Genomic DNA, 10,797 nt, shown 5'->3' on the forward strand with positions numbered 1-10,797 from the left:
AAAAAAAAAAAAAAAAAACTGCTTAGATTTTATGAAATACATTCATTTTGTCTGTTAACGCCTCATTCTGGGTTACAAACTTTTTTTTTTTTTTAAGACAGAGTCTGTCGCCCAGGCTGGAATGCAGTGGCACGATCTCAACCTTCACCTCGTGGGTTCAAGCGATTCTCCTGCCTCAGCCCCTGAGTAACTGGGATTACAGGCATGCACCACCACTCCTGGCTAATTTTTTTGTATTTTTAGCTAGACAGGGTTTCACTGAGTTAGCCAGGTGGTCTCGATCTCCTGACCTCATGATCCGCTCGCCTCTGCCTCCCAAAGTGCTGGGATAACAGGCATGGGCCACCATGCCTGGCCTCTGGAGTACAAACTCTTTGAGGGCAGGAGCGTTACCCCCACCCCCCAACACACACACACACACAATTTCTTTTTTTTCTTTTCTGAGACAGTGTCTTGCTCTTGCCCAGCTGGAGTGCAGTGGCACAATCTCAGCTCACTACAACCTCTGCCTCCCAGGTTCAAGCGATTCTCCTGCCTCATCCTCCCAAGAAGCTGGGAATACAGGCACCTGCCACCACACCCAGCTAATTTTTGTATTTTTTAGTAGAGACGGGGTTTCACCTTGTTGGCCAGGATGGTCTCGATCTCTTGACCTTGTGATCCGCCCGCCTCAGCCTCCCAAAGTGCTGGGATTACAGGCGCGTGAGGCACCGCGCCCGGCTTTTTTTTTTTTTTTTGAGGTGAGTGACTGTCACCCACGCAAGAGTGCAGTGGCACAATCTCAGCTTACTGCAGCCTCTGCCATCCAGGTTCAAGCTATTCTGCCTCAGCCTCCCGAGTAGCTGGTATTACAGGCGCCTACCACCACACCTGGCTAATTTTTTTTTCTAGTTCTAGCAGAGACGGGGTTTCACCATCTTGGCCAGGCTGGTCTTTTTTTTTTTTTTTTTTTGAGACAGAGTCTCGTTCTGTAGCCCGGGCTGGAGTGCAGTGGCCGGATCTCAGCTCACTGCAAGCTCCGCCTCCCGGGTTTACACCATTCTCCTGCCTCAGCCTCCCGAGTAACTGGGACTACAGGCGCCCGCCACATCGCCCAGCTAGTTTTTTTGTATTTTTTTAGTAAAGACGGGGTTTCACCGTGTTAGCCAGGATGGTCTCGATCTCCTGACCTCGTGATCCACCCGTCTCGGCCTCCCAAAGTGCTGGGATTACAGGCTTGAGCCACCGCACCCAGCTGGCCAGGCTGGTCTTGAACTCCTGACTTCGTGATTCACTGCGCCCGGCACACATACTATTTCTAATTGGTATTGCCAACACATAGCTCACTGCCTGGCCCAGAGTAGTTAGGCACTTGGAAACGAATGAATTGATGATGAAGGTGATGATGGAGGCAAACTTTGCCATCATTAACAGTGGAGTACAGCCTAAGGATTAAAGGGACACCCTTAAGAAGTAAGCTGCTGGTCTGGGCGCAGTGGCTCATGCCTGTAATCCCAGCACTTTGGGAGGCCGAAGCGGGTGGATCACGAGGTCAGGAGATCGAAACCATCCTGGCCAACATGGTGAAACCCATCTCTACTAAAAATACAAAAATTAAGTAGGTGTGGTGGCGTGAGCCTGCAGTCCCAGCTACTTGGGAGGCTGAGGCACGAGAATCGCTTGAACCCAGGAGGCAGAGGTTGCAGTGAGCCAAGATCATGCCACTGCACTCCAGCCTAGCAACAGAGCGAGACTACATCTCAAAAATAAAACAAAAAGTAAGTTGATGAAATAGAACTTTAGCAAACAGTTTAGGAAGCCATTTCAGAAAGAAAAATTAGGTCCTTCAGACCTTGATTCCTACTTTAATGATGGTATAGCAACAAGAGAAGCTATTATACTACCAAGAGTGTTTCAGGCCAGACAAGGTGGCTCACACCTGTAATCTCAGCAACTCGGGAGGCTGAGGCAGGAAGACCAAGACTTCCTATCGATAGAAAGATTCATTTGATAGAGATTAGATAGACAGACAGACTTCTGAATATTTTTTTAAAAACTTTGTGTCATAAGATTATCTTTGGAAAACGATCCTTGGAAAGATGCACAAATCATCAAATCTGAAAACATCTTAACCTCTTCCTTACAGTAGCTTTCTAATTATTCTCCATTGCTCTGTATCTCTAGCCCACTTTACATCCTGCACCAGTACTTCTTGTAATCCCAGCACATTGGGAGGCCGAGGCGGGTGGATCACGAGGTCAGGAGTTGGACACCAACCTGGCCAAGATGGTGAAACCCCATCTCTACTAAAAATACAAAAATTAGCGGGGCATGATGGCGGGCACCTGTAATCCCAGTTAGAAGGCTGAGGCAGAAGAATCACTTGACCCGGGAGGCGGAGATTTCGGTGAGCCAAGATCATGCCAGTAGAGAGGCAGGCAGTGGCTCAAGCCTGTAATCCCAGCACTTTGGGAGGCCGAGCCAGGATGATCACCTGAGGTCAGGAGTTTGAGACCAGCTGGCTAACATGGTAAGACCTCATCTCTACCAAAAATATAAAAATTAGGGCCAGGCCTGGTGACTCATGCCTGTAATCCCAGCACTTTGGGAGGCCGAGGCGGGCAGACTACCTGAGCTCAGGAGTTCAAGAACAGCCTGGGCAACATGGTGAAACCCCGTCCCTACTAAAATACAAAAAATTGGCCGGGCTCAGTGCCTCACACCTATAATCCTAGTACTTTGGGAAGCCGAGGCAGGTGGATCATGAGGTCAGGAGATCGAGACCATCCTGACCAGCCTGGCGTATACTATGGTGCGACCCGCCTCTATAAAAATACCAAAATTTACGGGCCGGTGGCGCAGTGGCTCAATCCTGTAATCCCGCGCTTGCGGGGAGGCCGAGATGGCGAGCAGGCAGGAGATTGAACGCCGCGGGCGGGGATACAGTGAAACCCCCATCTCTACTAAGAATACAAAAAATGAGCGTGGAGTCCAGCTACTGGGAGGCGGAAGGCAGGAGACATGGCCGTGGAACCGGGGCGGAGCTGCAGAGCTGAGATGTGCCGGCCACCGCACTCCGCCTGGACGACAGAGCCAGACTTCCGTCTCAAAAAAAACAACAAACAAAAAAAAAAAATTAGCCAGCCATGGTGTTAGCACTGTAGTCCATGTACCAGGGCTGAGGCAGGAAAATGCTTTGAACCCAGGAGGCAGAGGTTGCAGTTAGCCAGATACACCACTGCACTCCAAGCTGGGTGACACGAGCAAGACTCCTTTCTCAAAAAAAAAAAAAAAAAATACACAAACTTAGGGGGTGGCATGTGCACCTGTAGTCCCAGCTACTCGGGAGACTGAGGCAGGATAATTGCTTGAACCCAGGAGGTGGAGGTTGCAGTGAGCCAAGATTGCATTATTGCACTCCAGCCTAGGCGATAGAGCAAGACTCTGACTAAAGAAAAAAAAAAAAATTAGCCAGGTATGGTGGCAGGCGCCTGTAATCCCAGCTACTTGGAAGGCTGAGGCAGGAGAATCACTTGAACCTGGGAAGCGGTGGTTGCAGCAAGCCGAGATTGTGCCACTGCACTCCAGCATGGGTGACAGAGGCGGACTCCATCTCAGGAAAAAAAAAAAAAGTAGTAAGGCAATCATGTTACTTCCCTGATTAAATCCCTTTAATGATGCAGCAGTCTACTGAATAAAGTCCAAAACTCAAGTTTTTCACCTGCAGCCAAGTTACTAATTATATTTCAGATATGTTAAGTTAGATAAAATACATTAAAAATTTTTTTACCTATATATTTTCTCCCCTGCTCCCCTCGGGCTTAGCTCAGCTGAATCTTTGCCTATTTTAATGTGGCTACTAGAAAGTTTGTGATTATTTATGTGACTTGCACTATATTTCTGTTGGGCAGCACTGGTCTAGATTCTCCCTATACTTTCATACCTAGCCCAAATTCCACCTCTTTTTTAATGAAGAGTTCTCTAATTTAACCAGTGGCTAAAAATAATCTATCCCGGCTGGGTGTGGTGGTTCATGCCTGTAATCCCAGCACTTTGGGAGGCCGAGATGGGCGGATCACAAGGTCAGGAGATCGAGACCATCCTGGCTAACATGGTGAACCCCATCTCTACTAAAAATTAAAAAAATTAGCCGGGTGTGGTGGCAGGCGCCTGCAATCCCATCTACTCGGGAGGCTGAGGCAGGAGAATGGTGTGAACCCAGGAGCTGAAGGTTGCAGTGAGCCGAGATCGCACCACTGCACTCCAGCCTGGGCAAGAGTGAGAGACTCCGTCTCAGAAAACAATAATAATAATAATAATAATCTATCCCACAGCCATTTTACCTGCACCTCTCATAAATCGCCTGTTATTTTCTACCCTGAGATACAATTATTAATGTTGTATCTCATTAATACATTAATACTCTATCTGAGTACTGGGTGTTATGGATAGTATTGATGCTAAATAAATTACTTTTCACTAGATTGCGAACAATTTTTTTAAAATGGGGTAAGGGGAGTATGAAGAGTTTAAAAACATTCAGTATTACAGCCGGGCGCAGTGGCTTACCCCTGTAATCCCAACACTTTGGGAGGCTAAGGCCGGTGGATCACCGGAGGTCAGGAGTTCGAGACCAGCCTGACCAACATGGTGAAACCCCATCTCTACTAAAATACACTAATTATCTGGGCATGGTGGCACAGGCCTGTAATCCCAGCAACTTGGGAGGCTGACGCAGGAGGATTGCTTGAACCCAGGAGGCAGAGGTTGCAGTGAGCTGAGATCGTGCCACTGCATTCTAGCCTGTGTGGCAGAGTGAGACTCTGTAAAAATAATTGGGAGGCCAAGGCGGGTGGACTGTCTAAGCTCAGGAGTTTGAGACCACCCTGGGCGACATGGTGAAACCCCATCTCTACTAACATACAAAAAATTAGCCGGGCGCAGTGGCAGGCACCTGTAGTCCCAGCAACTCAGGAGGCTGAAACAAGAGAATTGGCCGGGCACGGTGGCTCAAGCCTGTAATCCCAGCACTTTGGGAGGCCGAGACAGGTGGATCACGAGGTCAGGAGATCGAGACCATCCTGGCTAACACGGTGAAACCCCGTCTCTACTAAAACTACAAAAAACTAGCCGGGCGACGTGGCAGTGCCTGTAGTCCCAGCTACCCGGGAGGCTGAGACAGGAGAATGGCATAAACCCGGGAGGCGGAGCTTGCAGTGAGCTGAGATCCGGCCACAGCACTCCAGCCTGGGTGACAGAGCGAGACTCCGTCTCAAAAAAAAAAAAAGAAAAGAAAAACAAGAGAATTACTTGAACCCAGAAGGTAGAGTTTGCAGTAAGCTGAGATTGCTCCAGGGCACTCCAGCCTAGGTGAAAGAGCAGGCCTCCATCTCAAAAATAAATAAATGAATAAAATAAAAAACATTCAGTATTATGACCCCCAAAACCACAGTGTTTTCTTTTTTCTTTTCTTTTTTTTTTTTTTGAGACAGAGTCTCACTTTGTCACCCAGGCTGGAATGCAGTGGCACAATCTCAACTCACTGCAACCTCTGTCTCCCGGGTTCAAGCGATTCTCCTGCCTCAGCCTCCCAAGTAGCTGGGACTACAGGCACATGCCACCATGCCCCCCTAATTTTTGTATTTTTAGTAGAGATGTAATTTCACCATATTGGCTATGCTTGTCTCAAACTACTGACCTTGTGATCCACCCACCTCAGCCTCCCAACCAAAGTGCTGGGATTACAGGCGTGTGCTCCCGGCCAGAGTGTTTTCATAATACAAACTACAGAAAGCTTGGCAAAATCTTCAGTGAAGTGAATGCAGCCATTTCAACAGGGAAACTTGTTCCTTTAAGGGCATATCAAAATCTGTGGGAGGACATAGATTTTTAAGTTTATCCAAAGGAATCAGTATTTCAAAAGATTAAAACACTGCTTAGAGCACCACACTACAGTTTTCTCATTAGTGCCCAGCAGCACATGTGCTCTGAGCCTTGAGTAGCAGAGAGTAATAGAACGACAAGTAAAATGTATTCCCTACCTTCTGAAAGTCCACAGTCTAGGAGGGACTACGTAATTGTTTATTCACTTAGTATTTATATCCCACTCTGTTCTAAAAACGGATTAAAACTGGCTCACACTTAATCAGAAATAACTTGAATGCAAGAGAGATGGGGACAAATGCACATAAAAGGAAAATGAAGATTAGAGGATTCTATTAAGGTTGGTGCAAAATTAATTGCAGCTTTTGCCATTAAAAGTACTTGAGCCCATAATTTCAAGACCAGCCTGGGCAACATAGCAAAACCCTGTCTACAAAAAAATACAAAAATTGGCCGGCCGCAGTGGCTCACACCTATAATCCTAGCTCTTTGGGAGGCCAAGGCAGGCGGATAGCTTGAGCTCAGGAGTTCAAACTCAGCCTGGGGCACATGGTGAAACCCTGTCTCTACAAAAAATTAGCCAGGTGTGGTGGCACACACTTGTAGTCCCAGCTGCTTGGGGGCGCTAAGGCAGGAAGATCGCTTGAGCCCAGGAGGTTGAGGCAGCAGTGAGCCCACAAGACTGCACCTGTCTCAAAATAGAAAAAATTAGCTGGGCATGGTGGTGCACGATTGTAGTCCCAGCTACTCAAGAGGGTGAGGTGGGAGGATCCCTTGAACCTGAGAGGTCGAGGCTGCAGTGAGCTGTGATCATGCCACTGCATCAGCCTAAGTGACAGCAAGACCCTGTCACAAAAAAACACAGAGTGGCCAGGCGCGGTGGCTCAAGCCTGTAATCTCAGCACTTTGGGAGGCCGAGACGGGCGGATCACAAGGTCAGGAGATCGAGACCATCCTGGCTAACCCGGTGAAACCCCGTCTCTACTAAAATATACAAAAAAAAAAAAAAAAAAAAAAAAAAAAACTAGCCGGGCGAGGTAGCGGGCGCCTGTAGTCCCAGCTACTCGGGAGGCTGAGGGAGGAGAATGGCGTAAACCCGGGAGGCGGAGCTTGCAGTGAGCTGAGAGATCCAGCCACTGCACTCCAGCCTGGGCGACAGAGCGAGACTCCGTCTCAAAAAACAAACAAACAAAATAAAAACATAGAGTGCTGGCCGGGCGCGGTGGCTCACGCCTGTAATCCCAGCACTTTGGGAGGCTGAGGCAGGTGGATCACGAGGTCAGGAGATTGAGACCATCTGGCTAACACGGTGAAACCCTGTCTCTACTAAAAATACAAAAAAATAGCCGGGCGTGGTGGCAGGCGCCTGTAGTCCCAGCTACTCAGAAGGCTGAGGCAGGAGAATGGCATGAACCTGGGAGGCAGAACTTGTAGTCAGCTGAGATCGCGCCACTGCACTCCAGCCTAGGAGACAGAGCAAGACTGAGACTCCGTCTCAAAAAAAAAAAAAAAAAAAAAAAAAACCAGAGTGCAGATAACCTTTAGTCCCTAGCATGGGCCTGAATGAATGAAGAATGGAGAAAAGAATTGCATGGCCCCAAAGAACAAATTTTTGCTCCTACATGTGACACTATCCTTCAGCCCCAAAGACCTTGGACTCTGGCCGCTCTTTCCCCAGGTTAAAAGACGTCAGTTCCTTTCATGTCCAATGGGCCTACCCTGTACTGCTGAACCTCTTCATCTCGTTTTTGCCTCACAAGTGAGATCTGGTCCTCCAGGTTCCTGTTTTGCAGGTGGAGCTGCCGGGCCTCTGCTTGCAAGGGTCTCAGAGCCTCCTTCATCTCCTGGATCTCAGCCTGGGTTTTCTGCAGAGCTTTGGTCCCAGCTTCTTTCCTCTCTAGGAGCCGCAGGAGCTGAGGCTCATACTCCTCCTCCAGGCCCTGGCGGCTCTCTGCCATGAGATTTTCAAACTGGGCAGAGAGTCGCCGGCTTTCCTGGAGAAAGTGCCCATCCCTCTGGCTTGGAGGGGCTTCTAGTTGTTGCCGCAACTGCTCCTTCTGCTTCTGATAGGCATCCCGGAGCTGGGCCAGTTCCTCTGAGAGTTGGGTTGCCCTCGTAGTCAGCACTTCCCGGAAATCAGCAAACTGAGCCACGTCCTGCTGGCGGCACTCCAGCTGGTATTGGTAGGCCACACATTCCTTCATCACCTTGAAAAGCTTCTGCTTGACCAGCCGGATCTCCTCCCTTAGGCCATCTCTCTCCAGCTCTGCTTGGGCATGGAGCTTGTAGGCAGCCAGGATGTCCTGATGGACCTGCTGTACCTCCTGCAGGGCTGGTTCCCGGAGCAATACAAGCTCATGGATGAGCTGATCCCTCTCCTCTTCCAGCTGGGCCACAGCTTGGACACACTGCTGGAAACGCCCTTCTAGCAATTCCAGGTCCTCTATGCTCAGGTTCTCCTCTATGCTGGGGCTCGGCTCGGCTCTGAGGCTCTCCTCAGGGTTAGATTTCTCCGCCTTTGTGACTGTCTCTCCCTCATAAACAACCTGCTCTGGGTTTGTGGGCTTTCCTGGCTCCACGGGTCCCTCCACAAACTGCATCCAATCTGGCTCCATGGTTTCCTCCATACTCACTGTCTCCTCTGGATTCCCAGGCTCCTCCCCATGCAGAGCCTCATCTGGCTGCATGGCCTCTTCAATATACAGGGCCTCCTCTGGCTTCTCAGTCTCTTGCACATAGAGTGTCTCATCAAAGTCCCCTGTGTCCTCCAGGTAGAGAATGTCTTCGAGGTTTAAGTACCCCTCTGAAGATAGAGTAACTTCTGGGTTCAAGGCTTCTGCCTCATTTAGGGATTCAGAGTTCTCTGGAAGAGGAGAATTGGCTTCTGCTCTTGTTTTCCTGCAAAAGAAATGATTGAAAGTGAAAAGGCAGCCACAATCCCAGGATGGTGCAATCCTGGAGCCAGCAGCCACGGGTCTAGACTACCCCAGGTTCTTAGATGTCAGCAGCCACTCGTCTGCTCCCTCCACTCTGTCAATCCACCCCTTCACACACCCAACCACCGTGTAGATCCCCTGCCAGCCTCCCAGTGACATCACCATATGGTCTCTGCTTATCCAGCTCCAAGGACTCGAGATACCTGAGGCACCACTGTTTGTTCCACAATTATAATTTTTTTTTCTTTGAGATGGAGTCCCACTCTGTTGCCAAGGCTGGAGGGCAGTGGTGCAATCTCGGCTCACTGCAACCTCTGCACCCTGGTTCATGCAATTCTCTTGCCTCCGCCTCCCAAGTAGCACCACCATGCCATTTTTTTTTTTTTTTTTTTGGTGGGTGATGGAGTCTTGCTCTGTCTCCAGGCTGGAGTGCAGTGGTGCGATCTTGGCTCACTGCAACTTCTGCCTCCCAGGTTCAAGTGATTCTCCTGCCTCAGCCTCCTGAGTAGCTGGGATTACAGGTGCACACCACCATGCCCGGTTAATTTTTGTATTTTTAGTGCAGATGGGGTTTCACCATGTTAGTCAGGCTGGTCTCAAACTCCTGGCCTCGTGATCTGCCCGCTTTGGCCTCCCAAAGTGCTGGGATTATAGGCGTAAGCCACCGCACCCAACCCAGTTCTAATAAAATTATAACGTTGAGATTAAAACCTTCCTTTTAACTTTTTTTTTCTTTCAGATGGAGTCTTGCTCTGCCACCCAGGCTGGAGTACAGTGGTGCCATTTCAGCCTCCGCCTCCCAAGTAGCTGGGACTACAGACATATGCCACCACACTCAGCTAATTTTTGTATTTTTAGTAGAGATGGGGTTTTACCATGTTGGCCAGGCTGGTCTCAAACTCCTGACCTCAAGTGATCCGCCCTCTTCAGCCCCCCAAAGTGTTGGGATTACAGGCATTGAGCCACTACACCCAGTCCTTCCTTGTAACTTTTAGCCGCTGGATTTACCTGATACTTCCTTCTAGGATCAGATATTTCAACCTTCTTTTCCATGTAATTTATCTAAACACTTAAAGATAACCATGGTCAGCCAGGTGCGGTGGCTCACACCTGTAATCTCAGCACTCTGGGAGGCCAAAGCAGGTGGATTACCTGAGGTTGGGAGTTCAAGACCAGCCTGACCAACATGGAGAAATCCCATCTCTACTAAAAATACAAAATTAGCCAGGCATGGTGGTGCATGCCTGTAATCTCAGATATTCGGGAGGCTGAGGCAAGAGAATCTCTTGAACCCGAGCGGCGGAGGTTGCAGTGACATGAGATCACACCATTGCACTCCAGCCTGAGCAACAAGAGCGAAACTCCATCTCAAAAAAAAAAAAAAAAAAAAAAAGGCCAGGCGCGGTGGCTCACAACTGTAATCCCAGCACTCTGGGAGGCCTAGGAGGGTGGATCACGAGGTCAGGAGATCGAGACCATCCTGGCTAACACAGTGAAACCCCCGTCTCTACTAAAAAATACAAAAAATTAGCCAGGCATAGTGGCAGGCGCCTGTAGTCCCAGCTACTCCAGAGGCTGAGGCAGGAGAATAGCGTGAACCTGGGAGGCCGAGCTTGCAGTGAGCCGAGATCGCACCACTGCACTCCAGCCTGGGTGACAGAGCAAGACTCCATCTCAAAAAATAAACAAATAAAATAAAAAATAACCATGGTTAAGTGCAGTGGCTCATGTCTGTAATCCCAGCACTTTGGGAGACCAAGACCTCTTGAGTCCAGGAGTTTGAGGCCAGCGTGGGCAAAAAAACATGGCGAAACCCCATCTCTACAAAAAAATACAAAAAATTAGCTGGGCATGATGGCGCACACCTGTAGTCCCAGATACTCGGGAGGCTGTGGTGGGAGAATCACCTGAGCTTGGGAGGTTGAGGCCGTGGTAAGCCGTGATTGCACCCCTCTGCACTCCAGCCTAGGCAACAGAGACCCTGTCTTAAAAAAAAAAA

At 49.2% G+C, this 10,797-nt stretch overlaps 1 protein-coding gene across 3 annotated transcripts in view; it reads right to left on the reverse strand.

Moving 5' to 3' along the window:
* Nucleotides 1-10,797, reverse strand: part of SYNC (syncoilin, intermediate filament protein) — a 26,381-nt gene that overhangs the window by 9,830 nt on the left and 5,754 nt on the right. For all 3 annotated transcript variants that reach the window (XM_017884431.1, XM_017884429.1, XM_017884430.1), the window contains exon 2: nucleotides 7,581-8,760. In XM_017884431.1, the coding sequence (XP_017739920.1) occupies nucleotides 7,581-8,760 (1,180 nt within the window). The remainder of the gene's footprint in view (nucleotides 1-7,580; nucleotides 8,761-10,797) is intronic.

Source organism: Rhinopithecus bieti, unplaced genomic scaffold (assembly GCF_001698545.2).
Source record: "Rhinopithecus bieti isolate Rb0 unplaced genomic scaffold, ASM169854v2 scaffold_13029, whole genome shotgun sequence".
NCBI lineage: Eukaryota > Metazoa > Chordata > Mammalia > Primates > Cercopithecidae > Rhinopithecus > Rhinopithecus bieti.